The sequence below is a fragment of the Carcharodon carcharias genome, chromosome 8, assembly GCF_017639515.1.
Source record: "Carcharodon carcharias isolate sCarCar2 chromosome 8, sCarCar2.pri, whole genome shotgun sequence".
Classification (NCBI taxonomy): Eukaryota; Metazoa; Chordata; class Chondrichthyes; order Lamniformes; family Lamnidae; genus Carcharodon; species Carcharodon carcharias.
Window position 1 is genome coordinate 83,001,337 of NC_054474.1, and position 21,599 is coordinate 83,022,935.

General features: G+C 41.4%; 1 protein-coding gene across 4 annotated transcripts in view; it reads right to left on the reverse strand.

Annotated features, from left to right (window-relative positions):
• afap1l1a (actin filament associated protein 1-like 1a) overlaps window positions 1-21,599 on the reverse strand; it is a 231,724-nt gene that overhangs the window by 11,797 nt on the left and 198,328 nt on the right. For all 4 annotated transcript variants that reach the window (XM_041194165.1, XM_041194166.1, XM_041194167.1 and 1 more), the window contains 4 exons: window positions 21,016-21,227; window positions 18,699-18,844; window positions 18,165-18,246; window positions 8,137-8,248 (listed from right to left, as the gene is read on the reverse strand). In XM_041194165.1, the coding sequence (XP_041050099.1) occupies window positions 8,137-8,248; window positions 18,165-18,246; window positions 18,699-18,844; window positions 21,016-21,227 (552 nt within the window). The remainder of the gene's footprint in view (window positions 1-8,136; window positions 8,249-18,164; window positions 18,247-18,698; window positions 18,845-21,015; window positions 21,228-21,599) is intronic.

Below are 21,599 nucleotides of genomic sequence, written 5' to 3' on the forward strand. Positions count from 1 at the left end.
ATTAGACTATTTGAAATGTTAACAGACCATGGAACAGACAAATTTAGGCCTGGATTTTTGCCGAGTTGGGCCGACACAGGAGCCCTTTAAAAATTGCAGGTAAGACCCAATTCTGGGAATTCCGCCCCCATCGCCATTTCCATTTCTAGCAATTTTTGTTGGAAATACATATTTAAAAAATTGTTCTTTCAGTTTCAATAGTTAGATGCCGTATTATAAATTAGATTTGTTTTTACAGCAGTGATTCATTATAGGGCTCTGCCTGCAAAAGTAAGTGGACACGTTGATCAGCATTTTGTAAATACTGAGATGGATTAGAGTACTTTTCCCTTTAAGAAAAGTATTCTTATACATTCAGAGCTTAAGAAAATACTGTTTGGGATTTCTAGTGTAATAATCTGAAGTGATTTAAATGTCCAGAGCCCTTTTATATTATTTAAAATGAAAACCTTCAATAGCTTTCACTCAGAGGAAAAACAAAACGCCACCTGCTCCTGAATTGCTTTGATTGACAGGACAGCTTAGAAAATAAGGCTGTCTGCTTTTTCAGTTGCAGTAGAGTCCATTGTTTAGGTTTCTCAGGGTTAGGTTTGCCAGCTGAGTCCACTATGAACGTTTGGCTGAGTTTCCAAACCTAATGATCTGCTTGTCTCAGCAGGGGGGCTATGTTCACATTTTGATTGACAGTTTTAAGAAGTTCTTAAAGAATTTTGTCTTTGATGTGCTAAGTGAGTAACTATTTGTTTTTGCAACATATAGACCACTTGAGGGGATTTAATTTTGTTTGAATGACAGCTCTATGAAATTGTTGTAAGTTTATTTTTTTAATGTCCATTTCAAAGACATCTTGAGGTCTGCCCATAGTTGATACTGGGTCAGTGGCTATGGAGGGTACATGGGGATATGGGGAGCATGAGGGGACATGGAAGTGACATGGAGATATGAGGGGGCATGAGAGGATATGACGGAATATGGGGGCTACGAGAGGGACAACTGGGCTGCTGCCCCAGTAAATGGATGTGGGCGTTCCAGCCTGCTGGTCTCGCCATCTGCACATTTCTGTTTCTGCCTAATTAGGCCTGCCTCTGGAGGCAGTGGGCCTGACTCCATCCCACCCCACCTTGCTGGAACAAAAATATTGGGGGTGAGGGGTGGGGGGTGCCTTTGAAAGGAGATGGGTCTGCCATGTTGGGAAATTCCCTAACTCGGCCTTCCCATCTCATCCATTAAAATCTGGCCCTTAATCTTCACACTTGGTGAACCATTAAAAAATTGTTTGGCGGGAAATACCTAAACATTAACATTCAATTTCAGCAAGAGTCAAATGTTATACAACTAAAACTTGCAGGGTCTTAAGAATTAGAAGCAGAGGTAGGTCATTTGGTCCACTGAGCCTACTCCACCATTCAGTAATATCATGGTGATCTGACTGTGGCCTCAACTCCACTTTCTGCATTCTCTCTGTAACCCCACACCCATAACTCTTGACTTCCCTGTAGATTAAAAATCTGTCTAAGTCAGCCTTGAATATATTTCAATCACTCAGCCTCCACTGCTCCTGGGGGAAAAAATGCCCAAGAATAATGACCCTCTGACAGATAAAATTCCTCCTTATTTCAGTCTTAAATGTGAGACCCCTTATTTTTAAACTGTGTCCCCTAGTTCTAGATTCCTCCATTAGGGGAAACATCCTCTCAGCATCCACCTGGTCAAGCCACCCCCCTCAGAATCTTGTATGTTTCAATAAGATCATCTCTCACATCTTGCTCAGCTCTTCCTCATAAGACAACCCCTTCATCTCAGGAATCCACTCAGTGAACCTTCTCTGAACGGCTTCCACTGCAGGCATATCCCTCCTTAAATAAGGAGACCAAAATTGTACAAGTACTTTAGATATGGCCTCAACGATGTCCTGTACAGTTGTAGCAAGATCTTCCCCACTTTTGTATTCCCTCCCCCTGGCAGTAATGGTTACCATTCCATTTGCCTTCCTAATTACTTGCTGTACCAGCATCCTAACATTTTGTGATGCATGTACAATGACACCTAGATTCCTTAGTACCACAACATTCTGCAGTCTCTCTCCATTTAAATAATTTTCTGCTTTTCTATTCTTTATATTTATATAGCACCTTCTCAACATAATGAAATGTCCCAAGGCGCTTCACAGGAGCATTATAAAACAAAGTTTGACAATGAGCCACTTAAGGACATATTAGCTCAGATGACCAAAAGCTTGGTCAAAGACCTGGATTTTAAGAGTGTCTTAAAAGGGGAAAGTGAGGCACAGAGATGAACAGATATGTGGAGGGTATTCCAGAGCTTGGAGCCTAGGCAACTGAAGGTATGATCACTAATGGTGAAGCAACTAAATTGGGAATGCACAAGAGGCCGGAATCAGAGTAGCGCAGATATCGTGGAGGGTTGTAGGGCTGGAAGAGATTACGGTCTTAGGGAGGGATGAGGTCTTGGAGGAATTTGAAAACAAGGATAAGAATTTTAAAATCAAGACTCTCAGCCCTGAACTTTCACGTCTGAGCCAGGAGCACAGAGTCAGGATAATCCCCAGCTCCACAAACCCGATCTGGTTAGTTGGTGTGTGGGGGAAGGGGGTGGCAGTTGGGGGAGGGGGGTGGCAGTTGGGGGGGTGGTGTGGTTGTAGAAAAGTGTCCTGGATGGTCTCATTTTAGTTTTGAGGGAATGGATGTTAACAAGAGTTGCGCCTGCCATTCCCGGAAATAGTGTGGAGGATACCACAGGGGCTGCTGGGTGAGGAGGCGGGCTAATTGGTGCTTCTCAACTTTGTCCCAGCTGTGAAAATAAAAGCAATAAAACCAAAAACAGAGCTCTAGCCCTCACCACCAACTCAATCACTTGCCATTCTCTATTCATGCCAACTCATGCCACCCAGCCCCCATGGCTCTTCATATCCTCCAGATTGTCACATGCCCCTCTATCCACCTCCATGGCCTTTCATAGCACTTTTGCCAACCAATGACCCTCTACCCACCCCCTATGGCCTGCTATAGTCCTTATGCCAACTCATGCCCCCACCCACCACCCTTTTCCCTTACATCCTCCATACCAACTCACTCTGGATCCACCATGGGCAAACTTCAGTTTGTATGCTGAGATAAAATAAGATAAGGTTCTTATTGTCTATTGCAGACTTTTTTTCTAAAACAAACCTCTTGTTCATAAAAAAACCTATTGACTACAGTCCTTCAAATACGTAATCCCTTATAAAAACAAGCATTTCATTCACATGCTTAATCCTTTAAAAAACAAACATTTGTATTTATAGCCCCACATCGAAGATATGACGACTTGTAGGTATTAACTGATAGGCCTGCCACTGTGATAATAAGTTGTGAAATCAGTCATGCAGCAGAAATCCTATAATAACAACCACTCTAGATTATGCCTACACATAGAGTGAAATAGCAAGAACTGTTTTTTTTAAAACTGTATATGTTTTTTAAAATTAAAGGCCAGATTTAAATGCCTTGACAGCTCCAATGAGCTTGACAGTTTCCTGACAACTTAACAGTTCCAATGAGTTTATCCACTTTTCACACACATTCAAATCTATTTTTAATAATCCCAAAGGGCACTTAGCCTCTCACAAAGGTACCTCTGGTCCTATATAAAAGGGTACACTACCTTTCCAAAGAGGTCTGGCAGTTTCAGTCCTTCTGCTGAAAGCTTTAAAGGCCACAAGTCATGATTTGGATTTTGCAGTGATGAAAATCAGATCTGTTTGAAGGGAGCTGCACATTTACGTGTGAAGCTGCATCTGTGAACCACGGATGTGCAAACTACATCTGCCCCTGTTTTCCCCCACTCCCAGCGAAAATTGTGGGTGTTGGGTGTGGGGGCAGGGCTAATTCAGAGTCCCTATCCGTCTTTATGAAAAGTTAGGCCTCAAATGTTTCTTCATCAATTTCAAACAAATGATCAATATGACAGAATCCCATAGTATAAATCACAGCTCAGTTATTCATGCCTTTAGTACTGTCTAGTAGACTGAAATTTCTTTTTCATCTACATAGACTTTCATAATACAATGTTGTATGAGGCTATTTTATCCAAAAGGCCTTTGCAAATTGTATGCAGGCACTGTGTACACATTAGGATCTGTTGAAATGCCAGATGAGCTGCATAGACTGATATTAGATCCCAACCATTGACCCAACAGCATAGATTTTTAAAAAACATATTCCATTGTTATTGTCTCTGGACATTCGGGCTTGTTCTAGCTCCCTGACGAATATTCTGTATAATTCCATACTGCACACAACAGCTTAGAATGGCTACCAATACAACATTGCCGGTGACATTTATCTACTAAGTTTTGATAATTATTTATGAAGTGCATGGAAGGAAAATACTCTTTTGTAGAGTACTTTAACAAATTGGTTTTGTATTCTGTGCCCATTTGATGCTGTCAGCAAAGGGTAAACGAGTTCATCTCCCTTTAAAGGAGGGACTGCACTATAAAGTTGAATTTCTGGGCAAGATGCGTAGTATTTGGTGGAGCCTTACCTCTGTAGAAAGCAAGCTCACCAGCTGTGTGACCTGACACCAATGGGATACTAATGTTAACACAGGTCCTAGTATGATCTGTTTTTAATCTCAGTGACTTGTAACCATGTGACAATGGCAGTGTGGTCAAAATAAATGAATTTTACTAAGCTGTCATCTGTCCAGGACATCTGTGAGCTGAGCTCTACTGTTTGAGTGTTATCGTAAACTCTGACTTTGTCACAGTGACAGTTGGGATTGAGTGATGAGTACAAACACTATTGTGGACTCAGCATTCATGTTTACACAAGCAGCATTATTTATACTGAAGTATTTTCTCCTATTTTTGTAAGGATGTGCATTCTTTCAGCTTCAGTTCGCTCAGTTGATTCAGCTGGGGCGGGAGTATTGGGACTTTGGATCACCACTGCACTCATGCAGCCCCTTATACGTCCAAGGTGGATAAAGTGCCATACACTTTTTTATGATCTGGGGAGAATGCAGGAGACTTACACAGTGCTTGCCTTAGACATCCCTGACTGTTTCACAGTGGAAGTAAGAGTTCATCATCAGGACTAATTAGATAGCTATTTTAAAGGGTCAGTACAGGCATGATGGAATGAATGGCTTCCTTTTGTGTGATCTACAAATGGCACAATGTACTTTTAGGCCTAGGACGCTCTTCAATTTGCCGCTCAATCTCATTGCAATAAACTACAATCTGCAGAGGAACTGAAATGTCAGTAAGGCAACCACCTTGCCATGAGAACAGCTTTCCTATTTCCTGTGTGAATAATGACATTTAAATGTATGTTTAAGACCTGTCCTAAACTTAAGCAGCACACAGCAAACTGCAGCTTTATGACAGCCTGAGGTCATCAAAACTCTTTTGGTTGGAAGCCTAGTTCTATGTCTCTCTGACATGGACTTTAAGCAACTAGCACTGATGTAATTAAGATCACATATAATCTGGTTCAGATATAACCATCTGCAACATTGCTGTAAAGTGATTTTGATTACTTTCTGATTGATAGGATTTTTTCCCCGCTGTTGAACCCTCAGCCAACACACAGATAATATGTTAAATATTTGTTAAAGGGACCAATCACATAAAAATTTCTTCTGAGTTTGGGATTTTTAAATTTATTGTGAAGACCTTGCCTCCTACACTCTTTGCATTGGAAAACAACCAGCCACGTACTGTGCCATTCCAATACATTGTTATCCTTTTTTAAATGAGCTAGCTATATGCATTTAATTGCAACTTTTAAATACAAGATCTGAATATACTATACCTATATCTCTCGGACAGTACATTCAACAGAAACAATCTTGATAAAAACACACAGGCAGTTAGTTACCTTGGCTCTCTCCATGTCAGTTTTAGTGACAGCCTATTGCCTCCGTCACTCTCTGATATTCTCACTGGGGAAGGGGAAGCTTGCTGGGAAAGCGCGTTGTGGTATGTTTCGTTAATCAGAATTTTTTTAAAAATCCCCGTTGGCTTAGCTGTTATGCTAAAGTGCAACAGCCTCAGTCAGATCTGATTTTTGGCTAGTTGGATGTCCAAAACACGACTTGTGCAATTCAGATCTGGTAGGAGAAAGTCTAAAGCTGCCGGAGTTCTTTGGAGATGTAGGTATATTTTTGGATACGGGAGAGGTCAGGTGCCCTTTGGGAGATGTAAGGTGCCCTTTTGGATTATTAAAAGACACCATGAATGTGCGTAAAAATTGCACAAACTCATTGCTTGACAGATCTCTTGATAGTTCCAATCAAGGCATTTTAATCTCCTGCCCCTGGAATATTAGAAAAAAATGATCTGTAGTGTCAAATAAAATCATTGCATATTGTTTCACTTTGTCTGTTGACATTAGCCTGAGGGCTGCTAATACAGGACTAGTGCTGTATGGCTGATTTCACAACCTATCATTATCACTGTGGGATGCCTATCAGTTGTTTGATTGACAGCTCCAAGTGCTTATAAGGTATTTGAAGTGGGACAATGAATACAAATGCTTGTTGATATAAGAGATTAAATGTTTGAAGGAATTTAAATGTAGTGAATGGGTTTTATCAGTGAGAGTTTTTTTTGAAATAGCGAATTTATCATCGACACTTAGCATGGACTCTAAAATTAAATTAAGTTCTTGATGTCTGCACGTGACTGGGTAAGTTGGCATAGGTGCAAGGGCAAAGAGTGGTGGAGGGGGGATATGTGTTGGCATGAGCTGGCATAGAGGCTATAAAAGGCCATAGGGGTAGGGTAGAGGGGCATAAGTTGGCACAGGGTTATAAAGGCCCATGGGGATGGGTGAAGGAACATGGCATAGATTGGGGGATGGGTGAGGGGCATGAAATAGCATGGTTTGGCAGGGGGGATGTATGGGGTTGAGGGGGTGTGAGGGGTGAGGGCTGAAGGGTTATTTTTGTTTTATTCATTTCTTGATATCCTCGACAAAGTGCTGGAGCATTGAGGCAGGCCTTCTGCCTGGACCGGCAGCCTCCAAACTCTCTCCGGGGTTGCTCACCATGTCTCCCATTTTCACTTTCCTCCCCAGACCGAGAATTGGAACCTTGGGAGCACTTTTTCTTGGGTTGTGTTTGCGGAGCCAGGAATTGATCCGACTCTGCGCTCCAACCAGGTAGTGAAAATTCAGGCCTCTGTGTTTATGGTCAGATGTCTGGGAATATCTAAAACTTACAGATACCAAAAGTCTGTTTCTGAAATAAAAATCTGATTCTGTTCACACTTGACTTTCATCATAAACAAAGCAAACATTACAACTTAAGACATGATCCTACCTCCTGCCCAGTCTTATCCTGCTGAACTGTAAAAAAGACTGCTTTTTCGAAACAGTATTGGACATTCCACCCATTAGGAACAATCACAAAAGATCAACATTGGACCAGTAATATAACAAAATTATTAGATCACTATGTTTAAAAAAAAGTCTGATATGCTCAGTTCATTTGCATAAGCAATGTCAAAATCTTACTGTTGGGTCTTGGACCTTGTGACTGTGTAAATAACAAACAATGTATGCAAATCTATATCTTTCTCCCCACAGGACCAACATTGCAACTTAATTTTAATTGTGTGATGGCACAGCTTTAAAAAAACTTTAAAAATATTCAGCAAGTAGCAGTTGGACCTTTAAATGAGTCATGTGACTTTATCAAAAAGCTCCTCAGACTATTTAGGAAAGCTGAATAAGCTAAAATCAGTGAAGGTTCTCTGGTAAGCAGATGAAGTGGCAGCTGATTCTTATTTGGAATCGAGTGTCCTTTATTTAGTAGATAGTGTTCCCAGCCCTTCAACAAAATCTAAACTTGTGAACACAGAGTGAAGCAGAACCAGCAATCCAATTTGCTTACCTCATTATTTAATTTTAATGACTCACCATCTCTACCTGATTTGCCATGTGTGCACGAACTAAGCTGTGTCTGTCTCAACCTATAAACATGGCAGTTCCTGGGGTTGACTTCTTTAACCATTTCAGTTGCAAGATTCAGTCTACCTTTCTGCCTAGCTCCCAGATGGATGAGTGCAGCTTTCAAGATGGAGCACAAAATTGAAAAGGAATAAACTGAGAATAAAACTGCACTTACTTGAGCCGTGCCGTTTAATTTTATTTTGAGATTTAGTTTTCTGTGAGGCATCATCAGAAATGGAAGCTTGGCATTTTCCTTGAGCGGTGACAGGTTGCATCTGTTCTTCATCCTGAATAACACAAAAACAAAATTGTGAACCAAAGGTCTCTTAAAGCTACAGTTAGCGGTGCATTGCCTGATGTGGACAGATCAATAAAGCTTGATGCTTGGTCTGTGTTGAAACATTAGTAGGTCATTACAGTTGAACTAAGTGGGGTGTAAATACATTCGACATTGAAACTGGGCATGAACTATGCAGCACATAGACAAGGTGCACCAGAATGGAGAGATACAAGGATCAATCAAAGCCTATTCTCTGACCTCAACATCATCTGTGGCAAGATATGTTTACCAATTGGCCAGTCAAGACCCTTTGGGTTTTGTTCAGCTCAAATGCAAACCAAGGCAGACAAGTGAGTTCAGGGGAAAGGAAACTAATTTGGAGAGTGGGGACGAAGCAAACATGAACGGCAGCAAACATAGTGCTAATGTGAAGGCAAAAGAATATGATAAAGTAGCTGGACTTGATGGCAATGCAGGCTCCAATCACCAATTTCAGGAATAATTCATAAGATGGGGATGACTGCCTCATTTAAATATTGAAACATTCTACCATGAGTCACTATCTTCAAAAGAAGAGGAAGATGAGGCTGCATTACTGCTCTGATGCACTTGTTGAATTGTTGCCAAATTTTCTACATTGTAACAGTGGCAACACTTTAGTCACTCATTGGTTGGGAAGTATTTTGGTACATACTGAGGTAATGAAAGACGATACAGAAATGCAAGTCTTTCATTCTTTCTGATGGAAACTACCTGTATGGGGAAGCCAAGTAAATATCCATTCATTATATGCTAATATTTTACAAAATACTTACGACCTGGTCAGCCCTTGGTAAGAGCTTTATGTCCCATGGGTGGGCGCAGGCTCCACCTGATCAGGAATGAAATCACGCAAGATGACATTGGGCGAGTGTCCCGACGTCATCATGCAATTGCGCAATATTTTGCTTGGTGGGCACACGCAAAAGTCAGAAGAGCACCTGCTGACAATTAGGCTGGCAATTAAGCCCATTAACATCCCAACTGTCAGCGATTTTTCATGGCCTGTCCAACCTTACGGTTGGCGGATGGGCCAATCGGCCAGGTGGACTTTATATTTTTGATGAAACCTCATCCAAAGGCGGGATGAAATCTCCATTAGGATTTAAAATAAAAAGAAATATCTGGGGACTTTTTTTAAATGAAGCCTGCTTGCAGGTGCTGGATTGTGCTGCATGGACATTTTTGCAGCATTTTTGGGCTTCTTCTTTGCAGGTCTGCAGCTCCCTGAGGCAGTTGTCTGCCTTCACGGAGCTCCCTCGAAGAGCTCACCCACACCCGTGATGATGTCGGCACCCACCCTCTTCCTGCCCCCAGCGTCAGTGCTAAGCCTTTCTCTGGCCGTTAATTGGCCAGCCAGCTTAAGATCGTGGACGGGGACCGATCGCAGGTGGAAGCGCATTTTGCGTCTGCTTCTGGGCCCGCCGATCACACCTGCCTGACAAGCACAAAATTCAGGCCCTTGTTTAGAATATCTCACACACTAATAATATTCAAAAGTTCTACTTTTGAAGGTATGTGTAAATTTGATTTCTGCCCAGGAACATTGCTGCTCACTGTAGGTACTGCAACAGAGATACAGCCTTGCTGGTGGGCATTCCCCTTTCTAGGATATAGACCAATTGACAAGAACATTATTCTTTTTGGATGAAGGATTACAGAAGTATGGAAGCATTGTGTATTGCAGTGTGTTATCAGGTCTTTTGGGTATTACAGCATTGGGAAATCATTTAATATAGCTATAGCCTCAGGCATTTGTCTTTTGATCCCACCGGTGTCAAGCCATCACATCCTTTCTAATCTGCCACTATTAACAAAAACAAAGGCAAATCAATCTTGTGCTGGTTAGACACAACAGGGATCAGAATCACATTTGCATCTGGACGGAGAGACTTTGAAAACAGCCGCTTTTTTTGTTACATGGCATAAATTCCCACCATAAAGTCCCTCCTGCCTGGGAAATATCCCCTTGAGACAAAAGTGGGAAAAGCCTTTGTTCCTGTGAAAGTTTATGGGAGAGGCTTCTCATATCAGAGGTGGAGCTTTGATGCTCATAAATTAAATGAGGCTCACAGGAAACTGGAGGTCCACAGAGATCAAACAATCTGTTTTTTTTTTGTGCCACACCTGTCAATACCTTACATGCTCATGGTTTAAATTTGCAGCAAAAGCACAATTGTTATAGAGTGCTACACGTTTTATAGAAGAGTTATAGTGAAATATAAACATGTAAATAAAGAACTACAAATGCCAGGAATCTGAAAAAAGAAACAGAGATTGTGGAGAAGGTATGCATGGTTCATTAGCATCTGGGAAGGGCAAAGGTAGGTTAACATTTCTTGCCAAACTGCCAAAATTCTGACAAAGAATCTAATTCTGAAATACTAACCCCTTTTCCTTTCTTCAGTTACTAGCAGACCACTGGGGTCGATTTTACCCACCCTACCCATCACCCCCTCCCACACCCCCACTCCCTGTCCTGGAGGGAATGGTGTGTCGGAGAGGATAAAATCATTTGCATTAATTTACTAGGCCCGAAGTCTCACCATTCCCATCTGTGACGCTATGGAGCAAAAGTCTGGATAAGACCAGAAAACGGCATGGGGATTGTGATGCACGATGAACTGATGCCCATTTGTTGCAAATGCAGCCAGCATACCTCTTCAGCAGGGGGCACAAGTTTGTGAAAGGCCAGCCACTTAAAGCTAGCGTGCACTGCTTAAAAGGGAAGTGCATTGTGGCTGGAGCAGGTGCTGGAAGCAGCTGTGCAAGAATGTCTAATCTACAAGAAGAGTGAGTTTGGGTGCATCAGGGCAGAGAGTATGTGCTAAGGTTCTCAGGCTCAGCACTGGAAGCCTTGGTGCAGGAGGGAAAAGGACCTCCATCTACAGGGAGCAGGAATCCCTTCAGGCAGACACTGAGAAAGCAGTGGGAGCAGAAAGCCATTGCTGTCAATTTTAGCAGCTTAGCTGAGGACCTGGATAGAGTGGCAAAAAAGATTAGTGATCTCACACGAGTGATCATGGTGAGTGAATGCATCTTTAAATGCCATATCCTGGCAAATGAATCACTCAGCTCACACACTGCTCTATTCACCAGCTACACTTCACTCACGTACCAACATTCTCAAGCAACAACAACTTATTCTTCACATTCATAGCTTCACCTCATTCTACACATAGCATTGCTGCAAGCATCTCACCCATTTTTCACAGTTTGCACTCACTGCCAAATATTCAACAAGACAGGCACATCACTCAAACACATTGCATCAGATTCACTAATATACATCCCTCTCTCTGCAGGATAGGTGGCCCATAATTGCAGGCCACAGCACCATAAGACCCTGTGTGGATAAGGCCTTCTACTGAGAGTGTTTTCTTCTTCCTGCTCCTCCCTCTGCAATCAGCTTATCCTCTTCTTTGTTTTCTCAGCTCATTTTCTCTCTCATGCTGCAGGCCAAGGAGGATGGTAACCACAGCACCCATGACTGGAAGTGAGTGGTCTGATCAGAACCGTTGAAGTCAGAACAAGGCCTTTATTGCAACACCACTCTCTGTCGACATCACTAACTAATGATCCCTTTAAATACCGCTGATGTTGTCCTTCCTGTTGCTGTATGCATGTTTAGCTGCATGTGTTTAAAAGATGGCATCAACTGGAGTAGCGATGTTGGAAATAGGAGGCCCTTTCATCAAATTAGTATTATCAGCTAACAAACGTCATGACCTACCTACTCAGCATACTACTGGGAATGTGCTTGTGTAGCATAGACACTACTTTGGTACCAAAACAGTACCCACAATGCCAGAACCGCAGGTGCTATGGAGCCGAATTTTACGACATTTACCTTCACCGTGATCAGCCCAGGCTCCTGATCTAAAAGTCATGGCCTGATGATGTCATTAGTACTACAACTCCATTTTATCTTCTAGATTTGGGAGGTCTGCTTCTGAAAGCTCTGCCATTAGGGTAGCGTTGCTGAGGGTGGGGGGGTGGGTGGGGGGGGGGAGGTGGGCGGGGTAGAGAGGGCGGGAGGGAATCCATAGAGTAGCCAGAAGAGGCCCAGATAAATTTTATTTAAAAAATCACCTTTATGCAGAATCCTTTTTGGCCAGGAGGAGCAGAAATGGCTGCCCTGGCCAACCCTCCCCCTCCCCTGAATTTCTTTGACTCTGCCACACTCATCACAACCCCATTACCCCTGTCCTACTCCTCCACTCCCCCCGCAAATTTTACTATTTATTCCATCAAAGTTCTTTATAAAAAATAAAACGTAACAGTTGGTCAAGGTGGTTCCTTCCTCCAGATTGATTTGTGCTGGGCATTGGCTGCTGGTTTTTAATGGTCATTGTGTCAAGGTGCAGGATAGTGTCTGTCACAGGCTGGTGGAGGAAACATCTGTGAAAGCTTTTAGCAACAGAACACTTTCTCACTCACCAGGAAACTGATTTGAAACACTATTTCAAACTAAAGGGAAATACACTTGCCAAAATGGGTGTGACTGAGACTCGTGTTCACATTTCCTTAGAAGCTTTAGTAGGCTAGAAATTTCAGTTCAGTAGGTTTTTGGATTGAGCCACATTAACTGGCTGTAAATCATTGGTATCATAAAGTAAGAGTACAGTCTTATGTATCTCAATTGTGATTCTGAGCATGTACACAATAATCCATGCAATATCTTAATCCTTGAATATCCAGATGCTTGAACAAAACTGAAGATTGAACCAATGGCTACATCAAGTTTTAGCTTTTTATACATTTTAAGTATTTCTTAATCTAACTCCTTAAAATTTATTGTGACGTTTCAAACAATGCAGTTTCTTAATATTAATGAAGCTTGAGAGTAACAATTTCCTTTGATGAGGGAATCAAGAACATGGGGAAAAGCTAAGACATTTAGGGGGGAAATCAGGAGTAGTTTTTCATACAACAGGTAGCAGCAATCTGAAATTCTCTGGCCCAAAAGGCTGAAGATGTGAGAACAATTGGAGCGTCCAAGACTGAGTGTGACAGATTTTTGTTAGGTAAGTGTAGCAAGACCTATGGTAATAAGTAAATGGAGTTAAATTACAGATTATTATGATCTAATTAAATGGCTCAGCAGGCTTTAAGGGATGAATGGCCTACTTCTGTTCCTATGCTCCTCTACTCTTCAATGTAACATTATTCTGGTCACATGGAAAGAAAACAAAATGTTTTCTGACCTGAGTTGACCTAAACCTTTCCAGGAGTGGTCATGTGACAATTTATTCTTAGACTAAGGTCATATAGGGCACTTCAGCATGGTTAGATCAACCAGTTCAGCATGAACTGGGACCTTCTCAACTCATGGAGGTTAGCATTATATTAGATGTGTATTTTAGCTACTAAGTCTGTCAGCGGAGTGCCTGAAATATATTTTGATTTAATGACGAATCCACCTGCTCCAAGCAAGTGTTGCATCCTATTTTATTGGTTAAAGGAATATGGTGTTGGTTTAGGCTAGCAAAGTACTAATGTTAGAGAGTAAAAACATGGGGGGGGAGATAAATAATTGTCCATGCAACAGCCCTACAACTAAAACCAGATTTAAATGTAAATTTAAATTATCAGGGAAACGATACATATGACCCTGCAATTATATCAGTGCGCAAGAGTGTACTATTAGGAGGTTCAGTTATAATAGTTTTGAAAGGTTACATTTTCAAATAGCCACTCAGCCAGCAACTTGAATAAGCCACCAATTTCCAGCACAGGTACAATCTCCACTCAACTGGTGACAATAAGACTTCAGTGCAATAAAAACACACAAAAGAAACTCTATACGGAATTAATGACCTGCATATTCTGGAAGTGTAAAGGTTGGTTTGAATGAAAGTTCTATAATTTACATTCATGCAAACCATTAATTTGAAACTAATGTGAGGGGACTAAGTCCTCACCATGTATATTTTTATAAATAGATATCCTCATGGTTATTTCTAAAATTTTAAAAAACTGGGCAAAGACAATTTAAAATGGGTAAAGCTATGTCTGTCTGTGACGCTTGAGAAAAAGGAGCTACCATGGCAGTACCACAGAAACTTGCGCCTTTGAAGAGACACTAATGACCCCCCTGTGAACTGCAGAAGCCAAATTCAAGGAGAACTATACAAAGGCCATCTGCAGTTCATAAGCAAGGCTGGCCAACCAGAGCCTATTCATCTGCTAGGACAAAGGACCCTTCAACCCTCCTTTCAAGTCTTAATGGTTGGAACATTTAACTATCTTGGGGACCCAGACAAAAGGATGCACACCCTTTGTTAAAGCCAGGGTGGAGAGGTGGGAGTCATATGACATGGACTTGGCTTGTGGAACCAGTAATATTGCCTTGTGGAACTGCAAATCTCAGTCTGCCATTTTACCAACTACAAGCAGTTTCACAGAAAAGGGACTCTTCCCAGGTTGAATACCTGGCCCCATCTATACTGTTTCTACTGGAACTTCTGTACTACCACCTTCAAGACTGATTCATCTTTGCATGCCTATCTCATCATGTGAAGTCAACTCCACTGGAAAAGTGAATTATACAGTGTTGGTTTTCAACATGTCAACCTCAGTGAAGGAATACCGCATTGAATTTTGATTCTGGACTCTGGACCCATGTGAAACAATAATTCTTTTCTTTGTGATCTTTGCCCTGTAAATCCTTCTTTTCCCTACCGCCCTTTTAATGTAGGAATGCACAGGGGGCTACATTGTGACCCACCTCCTGCATTTGAGTGTGTGCAAATGAACTAAAGCTTTGAGTTCTTCCAACTCGAGTTTGCTGTCGGGTTACGAATAGAAAATTGTATCACACCAAAACTAAGTTTGGGCGGGTGGTGGGGGGGGTTGGGAAATACACCACTGCTTACAAAGGGGGAAGCAAATCAAAACATCTTTCTGTTTACAGACGGGTGGCGAGAGGAGGAATCTGGGCTGTTTAAATTAATCCCCCTCCTGTCCATAACACTAGCCTTAAAAAGAAAATATGGACTTGCAAGAGACTGCTTGTGACACCCAGCCAGTGAAGTATTTCAAAGAAAATATAATAATAAAAGAGAGAATAACTGAAGTAGACATTGATCCCTTATAGGCAGAGACAAGAAAAAGTATCATTGGGAATGAGGAGTTGACAGAGCTTTTGAACAAATAATTTGTATCTTTCTTTAGTAGATTATTTTAGGTTAATAAAAGTGAGGAACTTAAAGGGCTGAATTTTCACCGCATCTCGAATACTGTGTGCAATTTTGGTCTCCTTATTTAAGGAAGGATGTAAATGCGTTGGAGGCAGTTCAGAGAAGGTTTACTAGATTGATATCTGGAATGAGTGGGTTGTCTTATGAGGATAGATTGGACAGGCTGAGCTTGTAGCCTCTGGAGTTTATAAGAGTGAGGGGTGACTTGATTGAAGTATACAAGATCCTGAATGGTCTTGACTGGTAGGACATGGAAAGGATGTTTCCTCTTGTGGGCGAGTCCAGAACTAGGGGGCACTGTTTTAAAATTAGGGGTCACCCTTATAGGACAGAGATGAGGAGAATTTTTTTCTCTCAGAGAGTTGTGCAACTTTGAAACTCTGCCTCAGAAGGTGGTGGAGGCAGGGTCACTAAATATTTTTAAGGTAAAGTAGATTGATTCCCTTGCCCAACAAGAATCTAAGGTTATCGGGGGCAGATGGGAATGTGGAACTCGAAACACAAACAGATCAGCCATAATCTTATTGAATGGTGCAGCAGGCTTGAGAGTCTGAATGGCCTGCTTCTGCTCCTATTTCATATAAGTCAGGATGACTCAGGAGCCCTTTAAAAATGGTAGCTGGGACCCAATTCTGGGTTTCCCGATCCCATTCCCAGGGTTTCTGATTTTTGGGAGTGCCTTCTAAGGGTGTGGGCTGGTTTGGGTTGCGAGCCCAATCTGACTGGCTCCATTACAGGGATAGGCATGTCTTAGTGTTCTGCAACTTTCAAAGAGTCATGGTTCACAGCGCTTCAGAGGTGTCATGGATGAGGGCGACCCTGTGTTTGAGATGAGGTTTCTGAATAAGGTGACCTTTTAAAAGGTTAATTCAAAAGGTCTTCCTCATGCCACTGCTCCCCCCCCATGCCAAAGTATGTCGCTGAAACAACCCCTATGGCTCCACATGCCCCCATGCCAAACTCTAGGGTTCAGGTGTTTTGTAACTCTGATGGATGTCTGAGCTCTCAGCCAAGAATACATAATGAGGTTTGGTTGACAGCCCAGAAATCCATAAGCCTGTTATGAAAACACTGTTTGATTGACAGATCTGGCTCTCAGATCTATGCTGTCAATTTCATAAGATTATCTGTACAAGATGAAGAGATTTCAAGTGCTTGCAGTTTCAGCTACTGAAATGTTAAAGGGTCTGAATTATTGACACTTTTATTGGGCTGCAGTGAAAAGGCATTTTTCTTTAAAGAAAGTGGAAAGTTATCAATGAATGATTTTTTTCAAAAAGCGCATGTTTTTTTTACACTTCCTACTGTCACTATAGGGTTAATTGGCTCTATTACAGTGTAGAGAAGGTGAGTGGTCATTGAAGTGCCATAGCTTTGCATAGGGTGTTTTGGGGGCATACCTTGGCATGGTGGGCATGAGGGGCCATAAGGGGAGGGTTGGGGGCATGAGATGGCATGGGGAACGTGAGGGGTGGGGTGTGTATGGAGTGAGGACTGGAGGGCCTTTTTGTCTTTATTATAACTGGGGCAAAGCCCCACAGCACTGAGGTGGACCTTTTAAACAGCCCACCTCCGCACCCAGCAGCCCCTGTGTCTGCCTCTGAACCTTTTCCTGGGTCGGCTGGCACGACTGGCGCTCTCACCCGCCCTTTCCTTCCCACCTCCACATTGAAAATCCCATCCTTGTGGGCACTTTCTCCTGAGGCAAGCGGACCGAGCCAGGAATTTTCCCAACTCCCAGTACCTGCCTTGAGGAGCCAGCCCAAAGTAATTAATATCGGCAGAGGAAAAGTAATAGAGAAACTTCAGGGACTAAAAGACAAGAAATCCCCAGAACCTGAAGGCCCACACCGTAGGCTTCTAAAAGATGTAGCTGCAGAGATAGTAGATGCAATGGTTATGATTTTCCGACGTTCCCTATATTCTAGTGTGGTCCCAGCATATTGGAAGCTCTCAAATATAGCACTGCCAAACAAGAAAGGAAGGAGAGAGAAAACTGGGAACTACAGGACAATCAGCCTGACATCAGTCACTGGGAAAATGCTAGAATTTATATAATGTACATAGAAAATCAAGCATGAGCAGGTAGAGTCAACAAAGTTAAATGAAAGGAAAATCATATTTGATAAATTTAATATAGTGTTTTGAGGATATAATGATTAGGGTACAGGAGAACCGGCAGATGTAGTATTCTTGAAAGGTGTTTGAGAGATTGCCACACTAAAGATTAATATACAAGATAAGACCTCTTGGAGTTGGAGGTAACAAAGAAAAAAATGGCATGTTGGTCTTTAATTCAAAAGGACAGGGGTATAAGAGCAAGGAACTCTTGCTAAAATTGTATAGGGGTTTATTGCAACCACAACTAGAATACTGTTGCAGCTTTAGACCCCATATCCAAAGAAGGGTTTACTTGCCTTGGAGGCAGTACAGCGAAGGTTCACTAGACTGGTTCCGGGATAAGATGCATTTAACTGTGCATGTGTGGATGTCAAAAGTTGCTGGCTGATTCACCCCTTTATAATGATCACTGCTGTTAGCCCCACCATTATTCCTGTCACAAAATCTGATCCATAATATTAGCAATTTAAAACATCTGATAAAAATAAAACTGTTTGCACCCTTTGTCTGAATTCTGTTTAAATGTTTCTTCAGAACATTACTGACCACTGGATACCTCACCTGTACTTTCTCATATGGCACTTCATCATATGTCCTGGAATCGTACAGATAAAGTGCTGAATTATTTGAGGAGGTAGCCCACCTAGGCAATGAAACAAAATAAGTTAAGCCACTAAACATGGTCATATTCTACACTGAGAAAGAAAAGTACACCAGTTAGGTTTATTATCCACAGGCTAAGAAGGGGGAGGTTTTTGCTATCTATTTACTATCTAGTGACCTGTGCTGAAAGTGCACATCAATATTGTGCAAGCAAAGAATTGTATTAGTTCACAAGTGCCACCACATTCAAATGACTGACTAATGCTCACTGTCCAAACCCACAAATAAAGACGACCCAATTGGAAAGAAGGGGCAAAAAAGGTTAAAAATTGTGAAGATTCCTTCCCGATAGTGTTGAATGTTTTACTGTTTTAATTCCAAACTCTAGTTATGGATGGAGTAAAGATTTGAACTTTTAACATAACAAATGATAATAAGGTACTAGCGACAAAAATGAGGCTTGTTGTTCATTTTACATAATAGAGTACTTACCAGAAGGAATGTCTAACTGCATCCACTATGTTTGCTATTGTTTCCACATCCACATAGTCATAATGCAGAGCCTCTGGCTGCGTGGTCGAGCCTGTCTCAGCAAGCAGAAGTCCCAGCCACCTACCCATCTCCTCAGAGGAGCTTGTCTGTAATAGGCATAATAGAGAACTGTAAGTAATACTCTAGCATCAGTTAAAGAAGTCATAATGCAAAACAAATTCCTCAACAAGGAAGTCATTTGGAAACATTTCTTAGAAGGCTGAGAGGAGATTTGATAGAAGTATTCAAAATCATGAGGGGTCTGAACAGAGTAGATCGAGAGAAACTGTTCCCAATCATGAAAGGATCGAGAACATGAGGGCACAGATTTAATTTAACAGGGTAATTGGCAAAAGGAGTGAAGCTAAATGAGGAAAAACCTTTACAGATGGCGAGTGGTTAAGGTCTGGACTGCACTGCCTCAGAGGCAGGTCCAATTGAGGCATTCAAAAGGGAATTAGATTGTTATCCAAAAAGAAAGAATGTGCAGGGTTATTGGGAAAGGGTGAAAGAATGGCACTAGTTCAATTGTTTATTCGGAGAGCTGGTGCAGACATGATGGGCCGAATGGCCTCCGTCTGCACTGTAACAATTCTGTTATTTCTCAGCAAAATGTTTTTTGATTCATATTTATCAACTTGTGAACATGTGCCTGATGTACATTTCACTTTTATTATAACATTAATTTCCATTGGGGGTTATTTTGAAAAAGGCATAGTCCCATTTTGCTCCTATATTGAAACTATGCTGTACTGACATGTTTATGTTGCAGCCACAGAGATTAATTGAATTCACCATATAAAATAATGGATTTCTTTTGAATTAATTTTTGTCACAAAAATATTGAGAATTTAACACAGATTTACAACCGATACTAGAACTTTATATTTGACTGCAACTTTTTGTAACGTATTGTGTTTTATACACAACACACAATCAAAGGATACAAACATCAATATGGCTGCCAACATGTTGTAACATGTACTCAAAAATGATCTTTGATGATTTGGCCAGAAACCTTAATGAGATCTACTTACTTTTGTGTGATTTACTCTCTTTTTATTTCACCAATTTTTTGCTCTCCTTCCCTGAAGGCATTGGCTGCTGAGTGAGATACTTCACCCAAGTGATCGTTGTTCATATGTGAACTTTGATGGTGAGCATCAGGAGGCTATTCAATCACATATGAACCATCACAGTCAAACATCAGATTCTTCAGTTTGCATTCACTTGTTTTTTTTTCCTTTTTTGTTAAGCATTCAGGGAAGAAAAGCTAAGCTTGAAACCTGACCACACAGGAGATCTTTAAAACTGTGAAGGGGTTTGATAGGATTGAAGTAAAAAAGATGTTTCCACTTTCAGTGGAAGTCCAAAACTAGAGGTCATAAATATAAAATGACTAATAAATTCAATAAGGAATGCTGGAGAAACTTTTTAATCCAGAGCATAGTGAACATGTGGGAGTTCTACCACATGGAGTGGTTCAGGCAAATAGCATAGATGCATTTAAGGGGAAGTTAAAAAAATACATGAAAGAAGAAGGAATAGAAGCATATTTTGAAAAGGTGAGATGATGTAAGGTGGCAGAAGGCTTGCGGAGTGCATAAACACACTGCACAGACCTTTTGGGCTGAAAGGCTTGTTTCTGTGCTGTAAAACTCAATTTAGTTCTAACTCTGTTGCCCGAATCCTTCCTCAACCATCCTTCACATGGACACACTTCCAGTCAGGAAGACAATCAGGAGCAGGAACTCCTCTGTAATTTAGATAAAAACAAAAAACTGCGGATGCTGGAAATCCAAAACAAAAACAGAAATACCTCGAAAAACTCAGCATGACCGAAGGATCATGAGGACTTGAAACGTCAACTTTGTTCTTCTCCGCCGATGCTGAGTTTTTCCAGGTATTTCTGTTTTCCTCTGTAATTTATGCTGTGGTCAACTGTAGAACCCCTATCAGTTCTCTGGTTAAACTTAGCTAATGCTAAGGAGAGATAATGGTCAAAGCTGGGATCTTTTCGGGTCTGTTCACTGTTAACAGCTCATTTGCATAAACTCCTTGTGCAATTGCAAATAACTATAGAATGATCCACCATGCAATGTATTGGAATCAAAAATATTAAGGAGATCAAAGTCCAGTTGGATACTAGCCTGAGTGAGCTAGAATACTCAGGAATGAGCTTGAGGGGGCAAATGTCCTTTTTTATTCTCATGCTTAGCTTAGTTTGTTCTTTAATAAAAACAAACTGTTGTCTGATAATTCATGATAATAACTGCACCTCCAGCACACAAACATTCTGTCCATTTCGAAGCACCCGGAAAGCAAAGGGATGTTTTGGTCCGAATCCTGGTACCACCTCAGACCCCTTCAGCACAATGGAGTTCACATGTGTCCTTAGATCTGTCCTGTCCTTGTGAAAGTACAGTGTATTGCCTTTCAGTCGACACCAACGCTCTCTCCAGTAGTTGTTAACCATGACATTGAGGTAACCTAGAATGGAGTTAAGGGCATAAGGCATGACTTATACTGCAATGGACATTTTACATATAATGTAAGTTTGAGCACAATAGCATGATTATGAAGACAGAGCGATCCATTTGTCCACTTCTTGGCTTCATGTTGCAGACAGTGCCACCGTACACTGCATTTCAATCTTAATCCCATTGATCACCATTTTGCTCTAGATATTGGCAAAATTTCTAGATTTGTTGTACAGCAGAAATCTGCCTAATTCTCCCTGAAAGAATCTTAATTACCATTCTAGTAAATGACAGTCAAAAAGCCAAGTTGCTCCTGGATTTTATTTGTGGTAAGATTTCTTGATATTTTCAGGCCACGAATCAATTGTAACTAGCAAGAACG